Source organism: Citrus clementina, unplaced genomic scaffold (genome assembly GCF_000493195.1).
Source record: "Citrus clementina cultivar Clemenules unplaced genomic scaffold, Citrus_clementina_v1.0 scaffold_8, whole genome shotgun sequence".
NCBI classification, from domain to species: domain Eukaryota; kingdom Viridiplantae; phylum Streptophyta; class Magnoliopsida; order Sapindales; family Rutaceae; genus Citrus; species Citrus x clementina.
The window spans coordinates 24,440,027-24,466,125 of NW_006262022.1; the positions used below are offsets into that span (position 1 = coordinate 24,440,027).

The window sequence follows — 26,099 nt, forward strand, 5'->3', positions numbered from 1 at the left end:
AAAAAAAAGAATATATAAGGCTTTGTTAGCTGTTGATCTTATGTTGAAGGCTTATGTTTCAAAACATAATTAAACATGTTAATACATAGATTTATCTCAATTAATACGTGTTATATAATTTATGAAGCGTATCAATGAGAATAAAGTGTTCAAGCACTGGGTCTATTTAGCAGGACCCAGTAGCCAACGGGTGGTTCGCTACCAGAAACCCAAAAAAAAAAAAGACGCTACAACTTCTAACTGGTCAAACCAAAAACATAGCGTGGTAGTCCGAATCAACCAGAGTTTAGTTTCCATTCGATTGTGTTTCTTTTGAAAAAAAATAACAAAGAAACAAGGATCGCCTGTCCCTCCCTCACCCATGCACGTTGAGAAAATCAAGCATCATAAAAAAATGTGTCCGAAAAAGAAAGCGAGTCAAAATATCGACAGTAGCAGTTTCAGTCCTAAAATGCATTATTATCATCATCAGCAGCTAAGAAAAAGCACAGCATGCCATGGCTCTATCAAAAGTGCCCGGTCATTCGAGAAGCCAAGGTCGCTCTTGCAGCTATGTCTTGCCCGGCATCATCTTACTATGCTTCTTCTTTCTCACTGCTATCTTTCTTTACTACAAGATGAGTTTCTTCTTATCGGCTTTTAAGGATGTTGTGCCGCAGCTAGTCCTAGCCATGTCGTAATCTCTTGGGGAGATTTCAAAAACTAGTTCTCTGTCATCAAACTGGGTGAGATGTTGTATTATATGTCTCTGAATCTTAGTGGACAGAAAATTTAACAATATCAAGGGGCTGGTACTATATTATTAAGAAGCTCGTATCAAGAGAGATTAATGATGTTTTTTAATTTCATGATGAAAATTTTATGTAACAGATAGATGATTTGGCTTCGAAGACAAAAACATTAGCAGGGCACAATCTAATCAGTGGAATCATCGGAAAGTGTTCTCCATCGTGTAAAATGATATGCTTGGTCTGTGAGCTGGAAATATAATATTTTATCACGTAATTCAGTTGCTTTGATTAATCATTTCTCACCAGTTCAAAAGATTTCTTCAGCCGCGGCCTTATTACCAAACGAAAGTTTTTGTCTATCTCTCGCAATGATTTATGTGGATCCATCGAATCTGCTGTTGACTGGGGCAATGCAAACCCATCCGAGGTATGTAATGTTCAATTTCTCTGCGCGCATTAATTGGAACCACCGCATTGATTAACTAACTAGTCTCATTGTGTTAACATTTTTCAAATTTGATTAAACAGGCAGCGGCGATAGAACAGGGGGGGGGGGGGGGGGGGAGGATTTGAAGGATAGTTTAAGCATGGATGGGGTATACGATTACATGCTTCACCTCATCAGTGGGTAGCAAAGCTGCTGGAGTTCAAGCCAGCCCCCACCGCCATCTGCTATTGAAGTCTGTGAGGAATCCTTGCTTTGCTTGGCTGACCCCGAGCAGAGGCGGTTCCTTGAAAAATCAATAGCCTCTCCATCACCGAAACCCCCATGCACGATCTTTTAGCTTTGTCAATGTCAATACTAATGTGATCATGATCGGTTGGATGTAATTCAAAGATCACCTGGGGATGTCAAATGTTTGATATTACTGTTGTAGATGCGCAACTGCAAATTGCTTGTAGATTTTGCTCTCTCAAGATACTGAATGATAATTGTCCCTTCTGCTCTCTCACGGGATTTTTATGTATTTCAGCTTCCTCCATCAGTTTCAGTGTTCGTGAAACTTCTGCCTTTCCCATTAATGAAACATGAAGTACTGGGTGGCCTCGTAACGGGTATAAAATAATTTAAATCAATGTTTAATATGTGTAAGAACATGCATTCGGTTGCAAGTTTTATATATATATATATATAGGACTTTATATATATAAAATGCTAGCACCTGATGATTTGTTTGAAATGATTGAACAAATAACGACGTGAAAATATGGGGAACAAGCCAAAATCTTAACGTGATTCTCAAATAGGAAAAAGCTTTAATTAATTAACCTTAATCAAGCAATTGCCAAAACAAAGCACCCATAATCACCAATGAGCTGAGCTCACCTCGCCACCTCCAAATCACAATTAGAAACCACCGTCTATAAAATAAAATAAACCGTACACTGATACACGTCACCCTCCTTCACCGTCCCTCCGCAAACGCCAAATCCTTTCAAAGCCTTCACCTCACCTCACAAATTAAATATGTAACAAATAAAATAAAATAAAATAAAATACTCGCAACAAAAATAAATCCACCACTCACGGTCGAGGTCTCACAATTTCTCAGTCATCTCACTCTCTCTCATTTAAATATATATAAAACAAATAAACAAAGAATTCACTTTTTTTTTCCTTCCAAAATGGCTGACACCGGAGTTGTCACCGTCTACGGCAATGGCGCCATCTACGAAACCACAAAAAAATCGCCGTTTTCCGTCAAAGTGGGACTTGCCCAGATGCTCCGCGGCGGCGTTATAATGGACGTCGTCACCCCAGAGCAGGCCCGCATCGCCGAAGAAGCCGGCGCGTGCGCCGTCATGGCCCTCGAGCGCGTCCCCGCCGACATTCGCGCCCAAGGCGGCGTCGCCCGAATGTCGGACCCGCAGTTAATCAAACAAATCAAAAGCAGCGTCACCATCCCCGTTATGGCCAAGGCCCGCATCGGCCACTTCGTCGAAGCGCAGATTCTCGAAGCTATCGGCGTTGACTACGTCGACGAAAGCGAGGTCTTGACTCCCGCCGACGAGGAGAACCACATCAACAAGCACAACTTCCGGGTCCCGTTCGTCTGCGGGTGCCGGAACCTCGGCGAGTCGCTGCGGCGAATCCGGGAGGGAGCGGCGATGATTCGGACGAAAGGCGAGGCGGGTACGGGAAACATCGTGGAGGCGGTGAGGCACGTGAGGAGCGTGATGGGAGATATACGGGTGCTGAGGAACATGGACGATGATGAGGTGTTTACGTTTGCGAAGAATATAGCGGCCCCATACGATTTGGTGATGCAGACGAAGCAGCTGGGGAGGCTTCCGGTGGTGCATTTTGCGGCGGGAGGGGTGGCGACACCGGCGGACGCGGCGATGATGATGCAGCTGGGGTGTGATGGAGTGTTTGTGGGCTCCGGTGTGTTTAAGAGCGGGGACCCGGTGAGGCGGGCGAGGGCCATCGTGCAGGCTGTTACCAATTACAGTGACCCGGATGTGTTGGCGGAGGTGAGCTGTGGCCTCGGTGAGGCTATGGTGGGCATTGATTTGAATGATGTTAAGGTTGAGCGCTACGCCAATCGATCCGACTGAACTGCCCACTGCCCACTGTAGGTGAGAATTGAAGAATTGAATGAAGGATTGTTATTATAATGCATTCTTTTCTTTTCTTTTCATGATTTTAGAGCCAAAAAAAAAAAAAAAAATACATGAATGGTTTTGTTGTTGTTGTTGTTGTTGTTTACTTGTTTATGATATGAATTATTTTGATGATTTGAGGGAATTTTGTTTGTGGAATTGGTAACTTCAATCACTTGTGTTGTGTGTATCATCATCTTTGTTGTTGATTATGAATTCATGAATTATGATGGTAATGGTACCATCTTATCTTGTATGATATAAACGACCAATTGTTTAGAGAGAGAGGGCTCTTTTTAGTTGTTGCCACCAAATCTCGGTTGAGTTTGATGCAAATTCTTTGTTGTTGGAGTAAAAGGTTGGATAATGGACTTCGACCATGTGTGTTCATTTGTTAGGACTAAGCGATTGCAAATCTTCTTCTGCCTTGTTATAGAGGTCAGAAATTTCTACTGATTCAAGATTGAAGAATAGCCTATTGCAGTATCATATGCCGTCAATAATGTTGATGCTCTCACGTTAGAATGAAGAATAGATGATGGAGATTTTGATAAATGTTCAATCGTCAGCCATTCCTTCTGTTCTTTCCAGGTATAAACCAGTTTCATTAAAAGGGATGATTAAGATTTAAGTGATATAACTATGATGCTCTGTTTTCTTGGTCATAAAAATTGGTGCTGCTGGGAATGGTTGTTTAGGATTTGGTACTGATGGTGAACAATCTTGTCGTTTATGTTGTGGCCTTAGCTCCTCTGTTGTTGAAGTTGCAGTTGCTATTTCAATTGCTATCCAAACTTTGTCCATTCTGTGTTTTTTAACTGAGTGTGTTTGGGCTGAGTTTTCGGGCCGGGGCTGAAGTTGCGGTTCAGAACCTAATCGGGTTGTACCATTGGCGTGCAACCAATGGTACCGGCTGCTCATGCAACTAACCATACCGGCTAACAGGATTTAAGATTTTGCCATTGGCATTGTTGTACTGCATTAAGCCCGCGTAATTTGGGCTATTTGAGATGTGGGTTTTAACTGAGTGTGTTTGGGCTGAGTTTTCGGGCCGGCGCTGAAGTTGCGGTTCCCATGCGGAATATGACAGACGCGTACATATGCTTTTTTCTGGTGGACGATATTTTTAACCCTTTAATGCATGGTTTAAATAAACAAAGGCTATGTAACTTTTGTCGCTCAAAAAATGGAAGTGTTAGGCTCATGTCACGTGTTGTCTTTAAAGGCTTATTTTGAAGCTTTGTATGTGAGTGCTGGTCTAATTGTCTCGTCTAGCACTTCTACGTAAAATATTGCATCTTATCAGGTTACTCATCAAATGGCATGATAACTTTTTGCGGCCGCCTATGAGTATGACGCGTGAGATGATGGTAGATTCAATTCGAGCACACACCAATTAAAAGCATTAAATGACTTTTTTGGACCTTATTTTTTTACACCACTGTTCGTGTCGCAGCATATCCACTAGAAAATACCAATCGAGACTGCATTGAGTCTAGCCGTCTAGGTTTCCTCCTAAAGCAAACCATATGTGAAGTGAAGGTAATTAAGATTGTTTATTAAGCTGAGCTATTGGGCCGGATAACCTCATTATTAATTGAGTACCAACAATTTAGAAAGGAGGGGGGCACATTTAGAAGTAAATTTTTTGTTCTTCTTCTCATCGGTTTAAATATTGGGGTTGAGATATTATATAATAAAGCCACACGAGTAAAGCCACCCAAATAAAAAATGCAACCACGACTCAGAGAGGTGACTGATGAGCTGCGTTTTCTATTCGGCTACAGTTACCTTACCTAGGTCCAGATATGAATGCATTAGGGGTGGGCAAGAAAACCGTGCACTAGAGAAAATCGAACCGAACCAAACCGATTTGAATCGTTCCGTTCGGACTGGTTTTAATTTTAAAAAACAACTGAAATATATGGTTCGTAAAAAAAATGAAATGCAGGTTCGGTATTCGGTTCACTCAGCTGAACCGAAAAATCGGGTTATTCTTGAAATTTTATTTAAATAGACACGTGTTAAATTTTAATTGGTTGCGTAAGATAATTAAAATAGGTATGCACACACATGATTACGGGTATATATATATTTAAAAATTATTGTTGGTGTTTGTTTCTAAATTTTCTTTTTATTTTGTGTTGTAAGTTTTAATTGTTGTTATTTTTATTTATCCTTACAACATTATGTTTATGTAAATAGAGTATTGGAGTTTGATTATGTATTTTGAAATCTTAACATTTCATATTTTATAAGTACTTTATTAGTAGTTAGTAAGATAATAATGATAAAATGTGTTTTGAATACTTTATATTTATTGTTAATATTTGTAATGAAATTAGGATAAATTAATTGGTGAAAAAAATTATTACATTCATGAGGCCTAATGGAATAAAAATTTAGAAATTCAAAATAGGTCCAAAACAAAAAAAAACCGAACCGAACCAATCTAAAAAAATTTGTTTATTTTCGATTTTTATTAAGTTCGATTCTTATTTAGTTCTTTTTATAAAATAACTGATTTAAATCGATTTTATTTAATTTTGATCCGAACCAAACCGGACCGAACCGTACCCACCCCTTGAATGCATGGTTGCAGAGCCTGAAGTAAAGTGACCGAAGGGCCAAAGAGTAGACACACTCGCTGGGTCGGGGGCCGACATGCTTTTATTAATTTTTATTATTTTGCGGTTCTTTATTATCCTTATGGACAAGACGGGGGAAGTGAGAAGGACGTGAAGCGTGTTTTCTGGATTTTATTAGCAAAGCCAGATGGATTCCATTCATGTGTTAATAATTTAATACACATTGACTTGACCCAAACTAAGGGTTCAGTTTCACATTGGAAGTTCACACTTCACACTTACAACAATCACAACATACTAAGCTTAACTTTAAATGAGTCACCTACCCACGTGTAAAACATGTTGCCAGCTCCGTTTTATGCTCTTTTTTCTGAATTATTATTATTATTATTATTATTAATTTCAGGTAAATAATATAAATCAACCAGACATTAGTAACCCAAATTCCGTATCTCTAGCTTTTGGCTCTACCTAATTAATTCTATTCATATCATGTTGATCAATGATCTGGCGTTGGATGGTGTATCTTTACTGTCTATCATCTAATCTTCGGATTAGGCGAGTGATTATAGTAACCCATTTATTTATTTTTTATATTTTGAGAATAGAATTGAGATTTGCACGTACAAAATATTGAAGAACTCGGAAACCGCTGTTGTTATTCTTTATTATTTTTTACCAGGCGGGACCCACTCACAGTTTTCAAAGTCCTTACGGACCGCTGGCGCACTACTACGTTGTGATTCGTGATAATAATTAACGCACATGATTAACCGATGACAAGCGAGTAAATTCATCACCCCCAAAATAAATCCAAACCGTTAGATTACATCAAGACAGTTGTTAATTGTTAAATCGACCTGCCACGTAGGCACGCATTTCAATGTCCGCTAGTGCACCACCAACTAAATATTATTAACACCATCAACTGCGGAGCTGCTGCTGTACAGCTTACATCTGATTTTCATAATAATTGGAGAAATAGCTTCAAAGTCCCTGATATTTTATGTCTTCCACAGGAAAGGACATAATTTGTCTACCTAAGTCCTATATCGTCAAATGGAGTAATGGATGAATTAGGGTCAATGATAAAATTATATTAAAGTTTAGGAAATGGAGTAATGGATGAAATGAAGTAAATTTTAATATCATATTAAAATTTAATCAATATTTATAATTTTTATATTTAGATTTAAGATAACTTATTTTTATATTTCGACAAAAAAGTATTAGTTAAAATTTAAATAATGCTTATTTGTAAAAATAAAAAAATACGAGGACAAAAATGTTATTACACCGAACAAGTTACAATAATTAGTATTTTAAAGGAGACACGAAGAAGGTGACTGTGACTGTGACTGGCCGAGTAATGACTGACTTCGGTTTTTTCACATCCTGTAGAAGGGAGAGAAGAGGTCAAGCATCAGCATCAGCGTCGTTGAAAATTTGTGAAAACGGACTACTAAATAGGCAAAGGCGGGAATATAAATCGTTGTGCATGATAAGCTCATCATCGGTAAAGTCATATGATATAGATCTATTTAACAGGCAAAAAAAAAAAAAAACTTTTTTTATTAATCGTATCGTTTAAACGTACACATTTTTGTTTGTCAGACTAAGAAAAAGACTGAGAAGCATTGTGGTGCTGCTTTGGGGAAATGGGAAGTTATAGAATGTGCGTGTGCTTTACAAGAAAGTTCAGGGTAACAGAGGCTGGGCCGCCGGAGGACGTCAAGGAGGCGTTCAATAAGTATGCGGAAGGTGGCACCCACATGACGGCTGAACAGTTGAGGCGGTTCTTGTTGGAGGTTCAGGGTGATGATGGCGGGTCGATCTCAGACGCCGAGAAGGTAGTGGACCAGGTTTTAAAGACGAGGCATCATCTTGCTAAGTTCACCAGGCACACTCTCACTCTTGATGATTTTCACCATTACTTGTTCTCCTCCGATCTTAATCCCCCCATCAATTATGATCAGGCATGTATTAAAAGTTTCTTGCTCTTTCCTTTTAATATTAAATTTGGATTTTAATCTCATAGCTCTTGTACTGTCTTAAAAGATTTTACGTACCAGCGTTAAACCAACGAGCATCGATCCTTGTTGTTTTTGTTTTGTTTGATTGATGAGAAAGTGGGGTAGAAGAAAGGAAAATTGGAAATGGGATCTAACAATTAGTAGTCTTCTCCTCTCCTAAATTATATTGTTTTTAATTTTTGTTCATGAGGGGATCGTGACTGTTGTTTTAATTTTTTGCAATCTATATTTGCATTCAGGTCCACCAAGATATGACAGCTCCGTTGTCTCATTACTTCATATACACTGGTCACAATTCCTATTTGACTGGGAACCAACTCAGCAGTGATTGCAGTGACGTGCCAATTATTAAGGCTTTGAAGAGGGGTGTAAGAGTAGTGGAGCTTGATATTTGGCCTAATTCTACTAAAGATGATGTTCATGTTCTTCACGGGAGGTATGCAACTTTTGTTAAAACTTGAAACCTCCATTGTGATTAGATTGCATCACAGAATGTTCATAACTAATTAGTTATTCACTTGAACTTGTGTTACTGAATCTGCTAGGACCTTGACGACTCCTGTGGAACTCATGAAGTGTTTGAAATCCATTAAAGAGCATGCTTTTTCTGCGTCTCCTTATCCTGTTGTAATTACTCTTGAAGACCACTTGACCCCACATCTCCAGGCTAAAGTGGCTAAGGTAGCTTCAGTTTCTTTGTAAGTGATTTGCTTGGGGTGTCTTACTCAGAATTGTGGTTCTATGATCAAATATGTTTTCCTTTGTAGATGCTCGCTGAAACATTTGGAGATATGCTGTTTGTTCCGCAATGTGAATGTTTGCAAGAATTTCCTTCACCAGAAGAGTTGAAGTATAAGATTATTATATCAACCAAACCTCCAAAAGAGTATCTTAAAGCTGAAAGTAAGGACGGTACAAGGAGTAACTCAGTGAAGGCGAGGGACTCTGATGATGATGAATGGGGGAAGGAGCCACAAGACCTTACAGCTGACCAAGAAGATGAAACGAAGGTGCTGCAAAATGATGATACATCTCATCTTGACCTTTAACCTTGTAACTCTAGCATATTTGTCTATCCTTTCAGTTGTTCGTATTAATAGTTGTGCAATTGACTTGCAGAGTGATAGTGATATAAGTGATGAGAATGAAGCCTATGATAATGAACACCCATTAGAGGCGGCTGACTACAAGCGCCTAATTGCTATTCACGCTGGAAAGCCCAAGGGTGGATTAAAGGATGTGCTGAAAGTTGAACCTGATAAAGTTAGACGCCTTAGTTTGAGTGAGCAAACACTTGAAAAGGCTGCCGAATCTCATGTAACAGACCTTGTCAGGTATGCGTGATTAACAAGCTTCTTGGTCAAGGTACCTGTGATTAGTCGTTTATATAATATGAATACAGATAAAATTTTGTTTCTTTGCCCAGTTAAAGAATTTCCTACCGACTGATCTGATGCTTGATACCATTTATTTGCAGATTCACGCAGAAGAATATTCTGAGGATATATCCTAAGGGAACGCGGTTCACCTCCTCCAATTACAAGCCACTAGTTGGTTGGATGCATGGAACTCAAATGGTGGCATTTAACATGCAGGTTTGGGTTATTTAATCCCAGCTTCCATTGCTCAATCAAAATATTATTTTGATACTCCACTTAAGAAACAATTTTACGTGAAGTAGCCAAATAGGAGAAACTTGGGAAAAAGGAATGGGCTAGGAGACAAGCTGGTCATTTTGTTCAATGTTCTAATATAGGTTTTTTTTTTTAAAACAAATAGTCAGTTGATTCTAAATACGGTTAATTCAGCTAGAAAGTGAAGTATGTTTAAGTGCTAGTATGAAAAGAAGGGGGGTGTGGGGGAAAGAAAAAAATTTCTGTTGCATGCTAACAAATCATTTTTTCAGTGTTACAACAACTCAATCTTCGTAATAAATGCACTCAATGTGTTTGTGGTTAATCGCAGGGATATGGTAGAGCTATGTGGTTGATGCATGGAATGTTTAGATCAAATGGAGGGTGTGGTTATGTAAAGAAGCCTGATTTGCTGATGAATGTTGGTCCAGATGGTCAGGTCTTCAATCCTAAAGAAACATTGCCAGTGAAGAAAACTTTAAAGGTAAGGATGATGACAGAGCAGGGTTACTATGCCCTCCCTCTCAATTTTCTCTAAACTCCTTTCATATTGACAGATTAAAGTGTACATGGGAGATGGGTGGCATTTGGATTTCAAACAAACACACTTTGATTTATACTCCCCACCTGATTTCTATTGCAAGGTAGGTTTCTCATTTGAAAATGCTAATGGTTTTAAAGTATTCCTTTGTGAGTAACATAATTCTGTGACCAATTTGAAATGCAGGTTGGCATAGCAGGGGTACCAGCTGATCAGATAATGAAGAAAACAAAGCCAAAGGAGGACAATTGGACACCTGTTTGGGAACAAGAATTCACATTTCCATTGACTGTTCCTGAACTGGCTTTGCTTCGAATTGAAGTCCACGAGTACGACATGTCTGAGAAGGATGATTTTGCTGGCCAAACTTGTTTGCCTGTCTCTGAGTTGAAACCAGGGATCCGTGCAGTTCCCCTCTCTGATCGCAAGGGAGAAATGTTAAATTCAGTAAGGCTGCTCATGCGCTTTGACTTTGTCTGAGACACTGAAGAAGAGATACTGTCCTGTGATTTTTTATTTTGGGTCGAGTTTTTCCATCACATGTTGGTGCTGTTTTCTTGTAATATAGTTGTTTATACTTTATTTAATCTTTTTAACTTTTGTACATGCTAAGAACCTCTTTTGACAACATTTTGAACTTGTAAGAGATCTTGGAATATTAGTACCATATGAAATAATATTTAAATTTTCTAAAAGATTTTGTTGGTCTTTGTTTAAGATGGTGATATTCACATTCAAAACATGTTGCAAATAATCTAGGAACTTGACCATTGGCTAATAGCCATCATTTCCAGCTCAATGAGACAGCAAAGGACAGATTTTGCCTTTCGCCCTTTCCATAATCAGCCTGCCTTTTTTTCTGGAAATTTTCCCTGCCTTCTTTTCTAGAAATTTTCCATTGCGTTTTCCATTTGGTATTTTTCAGAAAGGAGTAAAATTTAATAAAAGACTTTTCTTTTCTTAACTAAAGATACCGTGAGAAAAAAAAGTATGGTTTTGAGATTACGGCATGAGAATATTATTGGTGCAAGAAAGAAGAGTAAAAGAGAATCAAGCAAAGATTGTTTACGTCTAACAAAACAAAAATCACAGAATCCACCCATTAAATAAATTTACAAAAAAAAAAAAAAAAATCAAGTTTCAACCCATCTATCAATATCACCTGTTAATAAATGCAGAACAGGCTGGTATATATCAAGGTCTATTATGGCAATAAAAGGGCAAATATTCTGTTTCCACTGTAACCTCACATTCTAACAAGAGTTGATCACTTGATCTCTTTAAAAGGAATATGTTCTTTGCTTAAATTTTCTTTTCTTTTTAATCAAGCATCGAGAATCCTCCAACACACACACATAAAGGAACAAGAATTTATTCTGTAAGACCACTTAATACGACTAAATTTGAGGCACAATATTGACATTTAAGCAATGCAGCACAGCAGCTTTCGGACGGCGGGCATGGGAACCAAATAATTAAAAAAAAAAAAACAAGCTTATCTGAAGTAAGACGAGTATAAAAGTAGAGAAGCAGAGAAGCTGATTGACACAAATCATTCTTCATTGTACTCACTAAACTAATGTACAATTGATTACGAAATAGACTTCGAAACATCACAAGAAAACTGAGAGTAAGATATATGATATAGTTTTGCCTAAGATACAATGCATTTCTTGATATAAGGGCCAGAAAGATTCAAGGTTAATAGATTTTGTAAGAAAGAGATGGGTAGTTATCTATTGTGTGGGTTGCCGGCATGCTTTACCAGGAAGCATAAGGTGGCTGAGGCAGGGCCACCAGCGGATGTGAAGGAGATGTTCAAGAAATATGCCGAAGGTGGCACCCATATGACGGTGGAGCAGCTGTGGCAGTTCTTGGCTGAAGTTCAAGGCCACGGTGGCGTGTCGATTGAAGATGCAGAGCAGATTGTGGATCAGGTCTTGCAACGGTGGCATCACATTGCGAGGTTCACAAGGCGCTCTCTTACTGTCGAAGATTTTCACCATTACTTGTTCTCCACAGATCTTAACCCTCCTCTTGGAAATCAGGTATGACCGTTTCTTGGTATTTCAGTCTTTCCCATAACTAGTTATAGCCAGAAGAATATAAGTAGAGAACAATCCACTATCAGAAATGTTGCTATTTCAACACCTAAACACAAGAAAAGCTCACACTTGACATGTTTTCATGTTACTTTCAGGTTTACCAAGATATGACAGCTCCTTTATCTCATTATTTCATTTATACCGGCCATAATTCGTATTTGATTGGAAACCAATTCAGTAGCGACTGCAGTGATGTTCCAATAACAAAGGCACTGACGAGAGGCGTAAGAGTGATAGAGCTCGATTTGTGGCCAAATTCTGCAAAAGATGATGTGCTGGTTCTTCATGGAAGGTATGCAGCTTAAGCCAAAAATCCAGACTCTGTAATCCCATGCCTCAATAGCTTGTAATGGGATGGTTTGTTCCTTTTTTTTTTTTTACATCCTCCAATTTTGATTTAATTGTGCATTTGAATGTAGGACCTTAACAACTCCCGTGGAACTAATTAAGTGCTTGAGAGCCATTAAAGAAAATGCTTTTTCTGCATCTCCATACCCTGTCATATTAACTTTTGAGGACCACTTAAACCCGCATCTGCAGGCTAAAGTAGCTCAGGTACTTAAATATTTTCCATATGCAATTTATCCTTCACAGCTACGTTTTTTGGTTTCAGTTTCAATTTATTTGATCTGAACGCATGTGTTTGTAGATGATTACTCAAACATTTGGAGCGATGCTATACTCTCCCGAATCTGAATGTCTGAAAGAATTTCCTTCACCAGAAGAATTGAAGTATCGGATAATCATATCTACTAAACCTCCAAAGGAGCGCCGTGAAAAAAAAGGTATTAATAATAGAAAAGATATTTCAGTAAAGGGAAAAATTTCAACAGAAGACGTACTAGGGAAGGAGCCACCAGACCTTACAGCTAATCAAGCAGATGATGAGAGGGTAAGCTGTGAAATTCATTTCATTTTCCTGTTCACTGGCTATCATTTCTTCGGTTGTTTTACAGACTTGATTCTTTGTACTTGCAGAGTGATTATGATACAAGTGAACACAATCAATGTGACGAAGATAACACTGAAGCCTGTGATCGTGCAACTCGTGCATCAGGAGCGTTAGCGTACAAGCGTCTAATCGCCATTCATAATGGAAAACTGAAGGGTTGCCTGAAGGAGGAACTGAATCTTCAACTTGAAAAAGTTAGGCGTATAAGTTTGAGTGAACAGAAGTTCGAAAAAGCTGCTGTATCCTATGGAACAGATGTTGTGAGGTAATTGTTAACTTTTATTAGGAGGTTGATATATGTATGTCTATTTTAGTTAATTCCTGTGTTGACTAACGAATTTTAATGCTTAGATTCACCCAGAAAAATATTTTGAGAATATACCCCAAGCAAACTCGGGTTAACTCCTCAAATTACAAGCCAATGATTGGTTGGATAAATGGAGCTCAAATGGTTGCATTTAACATGCAGGTTTTTCAATATTCCCTTTTGCAGTACTATTTTGTATTACTGCTAGTGTCTTTTTAGTTTGAGAATCGGTCTCTTTGGTTCTTGGTAGGGATACGGGAAATCTCTTTGGCTGATGCATGGGATGTTTCGAGCTAATGCAGGCTGTGGGTATGTGAAAAAGCCTAACTTTTTGCTGAAAGAAGGTCCAGATGATCAGGTTTTCGATCCTAAAGAAAAATTGCCTGTGAAGAAAACTTTGAAAGTAAGTGTGCTTTCAGATAAAAATATAAATTAGTCGCTCCACTTCTCCCTTTTCTCACCGCTGATTATGCCTATTTATAGGTGAAAGCTTATATGGGAGATGGATGGTATTTGGATTTTAAACAAATGAACTGCAAATTTTGGTCTCCACCACAATTCTACACCAGGGTAAGTTGGTCGTAGTGACGGTGCTGTAGATTTTAACTTTGTGCTTGCTGATGTTTCTTAAGTTCATGTTTATTTCAACCATTGTGTGACTTAATGTGAACGGTTTAATTATCAAGAATCTTCAAATATTGGGATTAACGACTTTATTTGCATCCCAACCCAAGAATATTCTTATACTTACCTGCCAATCTATGATGTAGGTAGGCATAGCGGGAGTGCCAGCCGATAAGAAAATGAAGAGCACAAAGAAAAAGGTGGACAATTGGACTCCTGTCTGGGACGACGAATTCACATTTCCACTGACTATTCCTGAACTGGCTTTGCTTCGAGTTGAAGTTCGCAAGTACAGCATGCCTGAAAAAGATGAGTTTGCTGGCCAAACTTGCTTGCCCGTGTTTCAACTGAGACCAGGTATCCATGCAGTTCCCCTGTTTGATCGCAAGGGAGAAGAGCTCGGATCAGCAAGACTTCTTATGCGCTTTGAGTTTTACGAAGCAGATGTTTTGCCCTAAACATCCAATTGAATTAATTTTTTATATAGAGCCTGTAGTATTTTCCCACTCGACTGTAGAGCTGCTATCTTAATCAATTGTAACTTGTAAGAAGAGCCAAGTCTTTGATCTATATCAAGTTCATAAAACCTGTTGCATCATTGTCCATAAACTTTCATCTAGAATTAGCGCGTCTGATTTCCTCATCATAAAAATGTAAGAAAGAAGCTACCTCATGTCTAATATCATTCCTGCCACAATGATACAGATTTGACATAGAATCATGTTAAACAATTTGAAAGCACTTAGTAATATGAAGTGGAAAAATACAAGAAACAATAATGCATCATCAGATGAAAGATTCTGAAAAATAAATGAAAGTCTCCCTGTATGGCTGCGAATACAAAAAGTGAAGAGAATATGAGGCTAGAAAACAATGGATGACTGCATTTTACAGCTTGGCTATTCGCAATAGATATTCTTAGCCCACATTTGCTGCCATAAAGAATCCTTCACAGTTCAAAACAAAGGGAAGCAATCTCTTTCCTCTTTACTAAGAAAATGTTTGCGAAAAAGATGGAATTACTACCGCAAACAAGGCTTGGGATGTATACTTTCCAGCTTCCTTGTGGTGAATGTTTGAGCACAAATTCTCACCTTGAGGAGACGCCATTCTTTGACATTGATGTGCTGAATAAATACCTTTCATATGCATCTCTTCATGTACAACTAGTTAATTACAAAGAAAAGAAACAACAGCATCTGCGAGCTAGGTTCTCTGTGTAACAATGTCGAAGCAGGCTTTCCAAATCTGCTTCTTCTTCAAGAGAATATTCAAGCTCAGGGTGGCAGAACCTCCAGAAGAAATCAAGCAACTCTTTGATCAGTTCTCAGAAAATGGCACCATGAGTGTTGACAACTTGCTGAAGTTTATGATTGACTATCAAAAAGAGGAGACTGCCAAGAAAGAAGATGCACAAGAAATCTTCAATAGTCTCAAGCACCTCAACATCTTCCAGCGAAAAGGACTCCATTTCGATGCCTTCTTTCGATATCTCTATGGTGACCATAATCTTCCAATCCCTAATAAGGTAGTCACATATCTATTCAACTTTTTCTTTTTTCTGATTATTTTTCAAAATGATAGTGATTGTACATTATTTTTTTATTTATAACTCATGCCTAGGTGCACCACGATATGGATTCTCCGTTGGCACATTATTTCTTATACACAGGCCATAACTCATACTTAACTGGAAATCAACTCAGCAGCGACAGCAGCAGTAAACCAATTATAAAGGCTCTGAGGAGGGGAGTCAGAGTAATTGAACTGGATTTGTGGCCAAATTCGGAGAAAAATGATGTAGAAGTTTGCCATGGAGGGTATAGACATTAATTTGTTTTCCTCTTAATAGTTTATTTAATGACTAAACCAGATTTACTTCTCTTGCAAAGCTATCTTAATAATTGGAATTGACTCGCTGGCTCCATCAATTACCTTGATGCAAATAATAGTGCTTGGAAGTGATAAAATTTTACAAACAATTGTAGGACACTGACTGCTCCGGTAGATCTCAACAAATGCTTGCACGCAATTAGGGACAATGCGTTTGATGCTTCTGAATATCCTGTTGTTATAACTTTTGAAGACCATTTACCTCCAAACCTTCAGGATAAAGTGGCCAAGGTGAGCACATAACTAGTATCATCAAATTCTGTTGCCTTTCTTTAACATGTACAACCTCTCTTGACTGGACGTTTTATTGGTTTGTAGATGGTGACAAAAACATTTGGAACTATGCTATATCGCCCTGAATCAGAAAATCTAGAGGAATTTCCTTCACCAAATTCATTGAAGAGAAAGATTCTGATTTCAACCAAACCCCCAAAAGAGTACCTTCAAACTCAGGATTCAAAGGGAAAAGGGAACGCGCAAATGTTGAAAACTTCATCAAAGAAAGAAGTTGCTCAGACTGAGAGGTTATATTCCAGGACTGGATCTGATACAATCGATGAGGTGCATGCAAATTAAATTTTCTTGCTTCAATTACTTAATGAAACAATCATTGTCTAGCCTATTTAGTTAAACCTTTCTTGTCTGAGCAGCAGGGCCAGGTAGATGAAGGAGAATTGATTGAAGAAGAAGATGAGGAGAACGCTGTTCCTGAGTATAGGAACTTGATTGCCATTCATGCAACGAAGCTGAAAGATGGACTAGCAAAGGTGCTTGGCAGTGATCAGAGCAAAGCTAAACGTCTTAGCATGAGTGAGCAACAGCTTGAAAATGCTATAAATATACACGGATCTGAAATTGTCAGGTATATATAAATGTAATTAATTTTCAGAGTTTTCTCGAATGAATATTTTTCCAAGAGATGAAACTTCACTAACTTTTTCTTCCTCTTGCGTGATGAGCTGATAAAATTTTATGCTCTGCAGGCGCAGAAATGTTTGCAGGGCATAAGAAATGTCAATTACACTAAACATGTTTTCATACTATAATGAACCATCTACATTGTGTTTTACGGTATTAACAATCAAAATTATTGAATTCTTTTTTTTTTTCCTTTTTTCCTCTTCAGATTCACTCAGAGGAATTTGTTGAGGATATATCCTAAGGGGACACGCATCCTATCAACAAACTACGATCCCCATGTTGGGTGGGGGCATGGAGCTCAAATGGTCGCATTTAATATGCAGGTTAGACTAATGATCAGTGTACAAAGAGGGTTCTGTTTTTGAAAACATTTTTGGTTGCTTTAACACATTGCCCGTAAACAAGATGCCAGTTATTAGATGATTAGTCAAGACATGAAAGCAATAATTTTTAATCCAAATCACACAGGTTTCCTAAAATATTTGGCTCTTTGTTTATTGATAGGGAACTGGGAAGTACCTTTGGATTATGCAAGGAATGTTTAGAGCCAATGGTGGCTGCGGTTATGTGAAAAAACCCGAGTTTCTACTAAAAGATGGTCTACAGAGTGATGTTTTTTATCCCAATGAACCTTCGCACGTTCAAACACATTTGAAGGTAGATGAAAATAGGCAGTACTCTTAAGCATCCTTACTTTATTTCTTCTTTGTCTTTTATTATTATTATTATTTTCTAATACCGCTGAATCTTCAACTTCACTTCCCTGTTACAGGTTAAAATCTACCAGGGTGAAGGCTGGCATTTAGATTTTGGCCGCACAGCTTTTGATCAGTGTTCTCCACCAGATTTCTTTATAAAAGTAATATGCTGAATTGATTACGGGGCCACTATGTCTGCATTGTTTCCATATCGGGGGCTAATTGACTAATTTACATGTACGCAGCTTGGAATTGCCGGAGTACCAGCCGATGCATATAAAAGGGAAAAATCACGAGTAGTTGTGGATCAATGGGCACCGGTGTGGAATGAGGAGTTTACTTTCCCTCTTGCCGTTCCTGAACTGGCAGTGCTTCGAATTGAAGTCTTCGATTATGACCAGGCCAAAAAAAATGACTTTGCAGGCCAAACATGTTTGCCAGTTTCAGAATTGAAACGTGGGATCAGAGCAGTTCCATTACATGATGAAAAGGGAGATCAATACAGGCATACCAGACTTCTTATGAGATTTCAATTTGACTGATCGCATGAATGGTTTTTTATATCCTTGATTTTACTATTCTGATTATATGTTACAAATAAACCCAACCGACTGGCAGTATTGCCTTACTGCATTTAATTTGAATATAATGCAAACTTGCAACCTCAAAGCAGTGCAGACTAAAATATCTAAATGAAGAGCATTTCCTAGTTTGTCTATACGAATGCTGTACATATCAAGACATTTCGGATTCCTAATTTCGGATACCTTACTTCTAACTTTGAATTCAAGTAGTTATTTTATTCTGATCAAAGAAATGAGTGCCAGCTGGTGACATTAGCAGTGGGTTCCAATTATTGTGCGAACTACTGTATAGCCGTTGACATTAGCAATGGGTTACAATTATGTTAGACATTCTTAGAAAATTAATTGTACAGGAATATACCAATATAATTTTTGTTATACATTGATTGTATCCTTTTAAGTTGACCTCTGTGTTTTTTTAAGATGTCTTTGTTCGCATTAGCGGTGTAGCTTGATATGTTGACAACTAAATAAACTCTAACATGAATAAGTAAACATTAAACACCTTCAGATCGATAGTAGACCTATGACTTTTTTAAGAATGAACACAGATACTCACTTTTAATTTGGATAACAATGGTCATGCGACTCCTCCGTTACTCTTTCTGCAATACTGATTTCACCATGATGTAAAATTATAAATCTCAATAAATAAACTAATAAAGTCCATTAGTACAATTTATTGACCAATATAAATGAAAAACACTAGCAAAAAAGGACTTGTGTCCATTCTAAAGATGGCAATGGGCAACGCGCCCTGCGGGTTTGTCATTACTAAATTTGCACCTGCACAAAATTTAAATATGGCAATGGGCAACGCGCCCTGCGGGTTTGTCATTACTAAATTTGCACCTGCACAAATTTTAAATTATCAAGCTCATCAACAACCCGCTGTGAGCTTTAATTTTTTTTTTTAAGAAAACTCGTCCGCTACGGGTTTTGATAATTACTAAATCCGTAATAGTACCCGACAAATTTTTTGTTGGTTCCCACATTTAAAATCATAAATGTCAAAAAATACTTTTAATAAAACCTAAATTTTAAATTATATAAATATGTATGTAAATTTATAACAATAATCTAAAATTTCACATAAAATGTTTAATTCTAAACTTAATCATCGTAAATAGAAAATTAAAATTTTAACATCAATCTAAAAAAAAACACAAGTCCAACACCAATTCTCATATTTAAGCATAAAATACATAAGTCTGTCAAATTATAAAAGTGCTTTCAATTAAAAAAAAAATCAAAAATTAGTATCTAAAAGTAACAACACAATTATACAAATGTATCACCACTGCACCAACAACAATTATCATCTTATATTCTCATTCAACACAACCTCCAAGAATTAAAAATTTCCCTTTCATTCGCAACCATTAGATTAAGAGGATTTATGAGTACCATTGCCATCGCTTATCTATTCTTGTGGCATCACGGGTGTATACATTTGTAGGCAAAGTCTAACCGAGCCCATCTCGCGAATATTTTATTGTTACATTTGAAAATGAATTATGCTCTCCATTTCTCTTACAATGAACAATGGGCAGCGAGGTGATAAAAAAAATGGAAGAATGTGAGTAACAGCTAATAATGTCAATGCCAAAAGTCAATAATTGGACTTCCGATTTTTATATTAGACTGGTTTATTTTGTGCCTTAGAATGCCCACATACAATTCTTCATTAAATAATCAGAGGTAAAGAGCAATATTAAAATCGCACTTCACAGCCTGTGGCAAAGCAGAAAGAGCTGACCCGCCCTTTTTCTACTTTTATGCGAAGACACGTGAAACTTAGTACTGCGAAAAGCAGGATCGATTTGAGAATTCCCAGGAAAGATCTTTATCCATTTGGTGTAATAATGAAGGGACAGGTTGTGCCATTGAAAATTTTGCTGCTTGATATGCTTGAACATGATTTGGATCGCAAGTTATGGCTATAATGATTTTGCTTGGAACCTGCCTAATTCTTTTGCGTCCATGTTCTTAGAACCGATAATTATTTATCATGGAGGACGTCTTTCGAACAGGCTGAATTTAAACAAATGGTGTTGGATTAAAGTATCTAATAACATATGGTATTGATTTTGAAATGAAAGAATCAAAACTAATCGTTTAGCTGAGAATTCCATCGGAATTTGGCTTTATTCCATTGTTTAGGGCAAACATAATTTTACCCTTCAAAGTCTTCCCCCCAGTGGATAGAGAATTTGTCATGATTTTATCTTTTTATCATTTTTTGATTAATTAATTTCTTTTGCTCGGCCATTGTTAATTTTTATTTGAAAGGAGAATTCTTGTTTCTATCTCACATGGCAAGGTCGTGGTATTTATGGGTGTTGAAAGAAAATAGTAATAATAATAAATAACATGTTAAAGAAAGAAAAAAATTACATTAGATTTCCAGTGAAAAAATAGACATTTCAATCAATAGCGACTTGAGAAAGTAGTTGTAGAGAAACTATCGGTACAACTACAGACCTGACAAATAGCTAGTGCCCTCTCCAAATTAGCAACAATGTCAGTGATATTAGGCCTTTCCTTGCCCTCCAAGTTAACACAATGAATTGCGGTGGTGGCCAGAAGCTCCACTGCCTCGGCTTCGTTAAGCTCCGGTGGCCCTACCCTTTTATCCAAGACACGATGTAGCTGCCCCGCTAATATTTGTGACACTGCAAACTCCACCACATCCAGTGGTCCTGAACCGTCTTCATTTTTAAACACAGCTTTCTTTCCTGTCAAAAGTTCCAGTAACACAACCCCTAAGCCGTAGATATCAGTTTTTGCTGTTAATACATTCATCACATAGTACTCAGGATCAATGTATCCAACTGTTCCAACTGCCTTGGTTGAGATAAACTCTTGATCACATTCTGACCCCAACAGTGATAATCCAAAATCCGATACTCTGGCAGTCCAGTTTACATCCAAAAGTATGTTTGAGGACTTTATGTCTCTATGAATTATTGAAGGCACTGCATAATTATGAAGATAATCAATCCCTCTAGCCGCATCTAAAGCAATTCTGATCCTCATTTTCCATGAATTCACAATGCTGCTGTTCTTTTCGGTATTTTTCTTGTTATGCAGATGATCATGAAGTGCCCCATTGCTCATGTACTCGTAAACTAAAAGTCTTTCATCCTTTTCTTGGCAGAATCCCACAAGTCCAACCAAATGCTTATGATGAACCCGCGATAACAATGCTAATTCAGAATCAAATGCACTTTCTTTCTCCCGCAACTTGTTTGTCTTTGGACAACTTTCTTCTCTCTTAACAGCCACTTCGCGACCATCCATGAGCTTTCCTTTGTAAACCGTCCCGAAACTTCCAATACCAACCTTGTTCTCCGGTGAGAAGTTGTTTGTAGCAGCAGCAAGTTCTGATAATGTAAAATTATCAGCCTTTACAGAGAATGATGATGATCCACTTCTCTGGCGTCCAAATGTTCTTGAGCTCTGCTGCCTAGTGGAAAATGACCTTAAAGGTGGCAAATTGGACCCATCATTAGCCATAGAAGCAGAATCCACGTTGGAATCAGAACTTGTGTTGGCACTTGATGGTTGCACAGAGTTGATTCTCTTGTGCAAGAAACCAGCCCAAAAGCAATAGCCAACAGTACAAATACCAGCAAAACAGCCAGCTGACCCAACAACAACAGACGCCAAGGAAATCTTTTTCTCGTCCTTTTTTGGAGAAGTTGGCTGTAGATCTGGTGATGGTGGTCTTTTTAACGGTGGCAATGGCACTGCAAGGGGGAGCTCAATCTGGCATGGATTGCAAACATTCCCCGAGCCAACACACAAGGACTCAGAATTCGGATACACACCACGAGCGATACATGAACTTTCAACACAAGGCCCCGGAAGTACTTGTCCCAGTGGAAGAGGAAGACCTCTTTCTAAATGGGGCTTATTAGACCACCCAGGTCCCCAGCAAATCATTGACAAATTCCTTGTCGTTAACCCACATACAAAATCTAAACCAGCGACAATGGACTCAAATGAAACATCTTGAATCACATCACTATCGAATTCAAACCTGTTTGTTCCTCCCCAGCATGCAACCAACCCACTTCTTTGCCTTATAGCACAGGTAAAGTTTGCTCCCAATGCAAGACCACCCGAAAACTCAAAAGCTGAACTGAAAGGAACATTCAGCTGGCCTGAATCATTACTCCCTTTACAAACCAAAGCTCCATTCCTAGACAACCCACAAGCATGAGACTCTCCAGCAACCAAACTTACCATTGACAAGTTCTTAAACCCTCTTTGAATCTCATCTGCAATCCCGCTATCACCCCAACAAAAAACTTCACTATTACTCCTCAAAATCCCACATGTGAATCCTCTTCCTGATGTGATGGTACTAAACTTCAAATCCTCCCCGGGTGAAGAAAATGAAAATAGCTGCCCTTTGTCTTTAACTTTAGTGCCTCGCCAGCACTTGACAACACCAGAGTTGACTTCTCTAGCGCAAACCTGATCACCGCCGACGCTTACGTCTGTTAACTGAACTGCTTTTCTGAAATGCAAACGTTTTGGTTGAAAGCTAAAGTTTGTTAAATCATTCGTATCCCAGCAATGCAAGCTGAACCCACCAGACCTGAGGCCACAAAAGTAGTTTTGGCCACCAGAGATGGCCTGGAAAGATGCATTTGGTAAAACTGGAATTGTGCTTCCGTTTTGGTAGCATTGGATTCTTTGAATGGATTCACCAGCTATGATTCCGCAAACTGTGCTGGTTTTGTATATGATGGCAGCTGTAGAGGCTGAGCCTAGGCTGTTGACAAATGTTTGTAGTGATGAGATGATGGTGATGATTTTGAATATGATAATGGTTAGACAAGAGGATGTTGTTTTCATTTGAAAAAGCTGATGATGATGACAATGATGAATGAGGTGACTGGTTTTGCTCCTTCATTGAGAAAGAGAAAGAAGAAGAAAGATTGAAGAAGCCCAAAACTCAACAAGGGTGATAAGACACATGTGAAATGTGTGTGTGTGTATATATATATATATGAGTCATCTTACAGTGCAGGGCTGTATCTTATACAGCCGCTGCCAAAAACTAGAACAACCGGTATTTTACCGGTTGTTCATTAAATAATTTTTAAAATTTGTTTTTAATGCTTAAAAAAATATAGTAAAATGAAAAAAATATGAAAAATTTAAATCTGAAACATAAAAAATCAATTAAATGAGAAAAATATTTTAAATTTTTTTTAACATAAATAAATGTTAAGAAATTATAAAAATAATTATATTTCAATTTTTTTGGCTAAATACCAATTTAATGGGTGGATGTTTCAAGTTTATTTTGTATGTCTCTAATTTCGGTTAGTCTTTTTCATTTATTGGTTCATTTATTTCAATTTTTCAATCCACTAGTTTTGTGTTTAACATTCCAACTAAATTCATTAAATACCAATATTTTGGGTTAAATTACAAGTAAATTTCAGTTCTCGTAGGATGAGTTCCTAATTTTGGTTAAGCTTTCTCTCTTATTGGCATAAGGGTTTCAGCGAATAATTTCACTAGCTTTGTGTTGAATGTTCCTATTATCGAGGTAAGATTTCAATTATTTGAGTTAAGTACCAAATTACTTTGTAGTGTTTAATTTTTGGTTGGATTTGTATCAAATTTTGGTTAAACTTTCTCAATTTAAGGTTAATATATTTCAACTTTTCAATCCATTAGTTTTGTGTTTATTATTCCTACTAAATTGTTAAAAATCAATATTTTGGGTTAAATTCCAAGTAAATTTTATTTCTCGTCGGAATAGTTCCTTATTTTGGTTAAACTTTCTCCATTATGGGTTCATATATTTCAATTAATAATTTCAGTGATTTTGTGTTGAATCTTCCTATTATCGAGGTAAGATTTCAATAATTTGGGTTAAATACCGATTTTACTTTGTAAAATTTTATTTTTGGTTCTATTGGTTCCTGATTTGGTTAATCTTTCTCAACTATAGCCTTATATGTTTCAACTTTTCAATCCACTAGTTTTGTGTTTAGTATTCCTACTAAAATCGTTAAAAACCAATATTTTGGGTTAAATTCCAAGTATATATTATTTCTCATTGGATAATTTTCCTGATTTTGGTTAAATTTTCTCTCATATAGGTTCATTTATTTCAACTAATAATTCCACTAGTTTTATGTTGAGTGTTCCTATTATCTAGTTAAGATTCCAATAATTTGGGTTAAATATTAAATATACTTTGTAAGATTTTATTTTTGGTTGGACTAATCCCTAATTTTGGTTAATCTTTCTCAATTATAGGTTAATATATTTCAACTTTTCAATTCATGAGTTTTGTGTTTAATATTTCTATTAAATTCGTTAAGTAACAATATTTTGTGTTAAATTATAAATAAATTTCATTTCTCGTTGGACTAATCCCTACTTTTGGTTAAACTTTCTCCTTTATTGGTACATAAGTTTCAACTAATAATTTCACTAGTATTGTGTTCAATATTCCGATTATTTATGTAAGATTTTAATAAATTGGGTTAGATACCAAATTTACTTTTTAGATTTTATATATGGTTAGATAAGTTCCATATTTTGGTTAAACTTTCTCACTTATGGGTTCAATTACTTCAATTAATTAGTTCACTAATTTTGTGTTTCAAGTTCTCAGTGCCTACGTTATGTTTCAACATTATTGGTTAAATTCCAAGTTGATATTATAAAATTCAAAGGTACCTTTATTACGAAAAGCAAATAATATTATTAAGGTGAATCTCACTTTACTCCTCTTATTTCAGTAAATATGAACTTACAACAATATATTAAAATTTCACTATTGTAACCCCTATTCAATTTTCTATAAACTACAATCAACATTGTAAGTTAAAAGATTAGGAACTTACCTAATCTAATTATGTTGGAACATTTTGTTTTTCTTTTTAATCTTCTTGACTTCATGAGATTTCTTAAACTCAACTTATTTAAACTTGAGCTTTTTATCATTATAGATATGCCTATTTTATTATTTCAAATTAATTGTACTCATTTCTTTCCAAAATAAATTCTTTGATATCTCATGACTTCAGCCAAAATTTCATTTTTAACAATTGCATATGCAATTTGTACAGCTCAAATTTTTATTTTTCAAATGTTTAAGATAAAACAAATTATTTATTTATTAATTTATTATATGATTATCACAGGAATAATGAAAATTAATTTTTATATTCAAATTTTAAGATTTGCAAATTAGAATTTACTTTGAATCCAATTCAACTAAGTCACCATTTATTTATCTTTAATTAATACTTTAAGCATAGTAAATGCATTTCAAATTAAATAATATTTTGTATAAAAAAATACATTAGGAAATTAATGCAATCAAGAAAAAAGAAAATATATTAAAACATTAATTTTGCTTCCTCAATTAAGTATGAAAAGGAAAATTTTTCTCTTACAGATAAATTCAACCTTATAATTTAACAATAATGTTGACTACAATTTTAAAACTATTTATTTATTGCTCCAAATTGCAATAGTTTTTTATGAGTCATAAAAATTAAATTTATTTAACATTATACTTATATAGTTGGATACATAATTTATACCTTAATTGATGTTGCCTTATTTTCAATTATTATATTTTAGTGATAGTTTATTTCATTGTATACTAATAGTGTTATAAATTTGTAATAATTGATTATATATCATATTTTTCATTGAATACTACTCGAATTATATAATATCTATTTTATAAGTGAGTATTACTCAAATTAATATATTATACTTTAAAATTTTAATTATTATACTTAAATCATATAATCACATATGCAATTAAGCGTAAATAATGAAAAGGTCACTTCCCTAAGTTTGGGAAAATGATCATGTAGATCCCTGAGTTTT

General features: G+C 36.5%; 5 protein-coding genes across 5 annotated transcripts; 4 read left to right on the forward strand and 1 right to left on the reverse strand.

The window, feature by feature from the left end:
* Window positions 1–2,111: 2,111 nt before the first annotated feature.
* On the forward strand, window positions 2,112–3,335 carry LOC18035405 (probable pyridoxal 5'-phosphate synthase subunit PDX1). Its single transcript, XM_024179221.1, has one exon. It carries the CDS (start codon window positions 2,358–2,360, stop codon window positions 3,288–3,290), a length of 933 nt encoding a protein of 310 aa, XP_024034989.1. The 5' UTR covers window positions 2,112–2,357; the 3' UTR covers window positions 3,291–3,335.
* A 3,946-nt stretch (window positions 3,336–7,281) lies between these two features.
* On the forward strand, window positions 7,282–10,776 carry LOC18035485 (phosphoinositide phospholipase C 4). The gene is made up of 10 exons (XM_006425008.2): window positions 7,282–7,439; window positions 7,538–7,899; window positions 8,196–8,392; window positions 8,502–8,637; window positions 8,724–8,966; window positions 9,076–9,290; window positions 9,434–9,551; window positions 9,922–10,074; window positions 10,148–10,234; window positions 10,318–10,776. Exons 2-10 carry the CDS (start codon window positions 7,582–7,584, stop codon window positions 10,609–10,611), a joined length of 1,761 nt encoding a protein of 586 aa, XP_006425071.1. The 5' UTR covers window positions 7,282–7,439; window positions 7,538–7,581; the 3' UTR covers window positions 10,612–10,776.
* A 799-nt stretch (window positions 10,777–11,575) lies between these two features.
* Window positions 11,576–14,717, forward strand: LOC18035199 (phosphoinositide phospholipase C 4). The gene is made up of 9 exons (XM_006425011.2): window positions 11,576–12,179; window positions 12,332–12,528; window positions 12,656–12,791; window positions 12,886–13,128; window positions 13,215–13,453; window positions 13,540–13,657; window positions 13,746–13,898; window positions 13,979–14,065; window positions 14,266–14,717. Exons 1-9 carry the CDS (start codon window positions 11,856–11,858, stop codon window positions 14,575–14,577), a joined length of 1,809 nt encoding a protein of 602 aa, XP_006425074.1. The 5' UTR covers window positions 11,576–11,855; the 3' UTR covers window positions 14,578–14,717.
* Window positions 14,718–15,307: 590 nt separating this feature from the next.
* On the forward strand, window positions 15,308–18,187 carry LOC18034706 (phosphoinositide phospholipase C 2). The gene is made up of 9 exons (XM_024179333.1): window positions 15,308–15,647; window positions 15,743–15,939; window positions 16,108–16,243; window positions 16,331–16,573; window positions 16,663–16,874; window positions 17,139–17,256; window positions 17,438–17,590; window positions 17,706–17,792; window positions 17,877–18,187. The coding sequence occupies exons 1-9, from the start codon at window positions 15,345–15,347 to the stop codon at window positions 18,171–18,173; spliced, it is 1,746 nt and encodes a 581-aa protein (XP_024035101.1). The 5' UTR covers window positions 15,308–15,344; the 3' UTR covers window positions 18,174–18,187.
* A 2,458-nt stretch (window positions 18,188–20,645) lies between these two features.
* On the reverse strand, window positions 20,646–23,129 carry LOC18034329 (putative serine/threonine-protein kinase-like protein CCR3). The gene has a single exon (XM_006425013.2). It carries the CDS (start codon window positions 23,082–23,084, stop codon window positions 20,646–20,648), a length of 2,439 nt encoding a protein of 812 aa, XP_006425076.1. The 5' UTR covers window positions 23,085–23,129.
* Window positions 23,130–26,099: the final 2,970 nt, after the last annotated feature.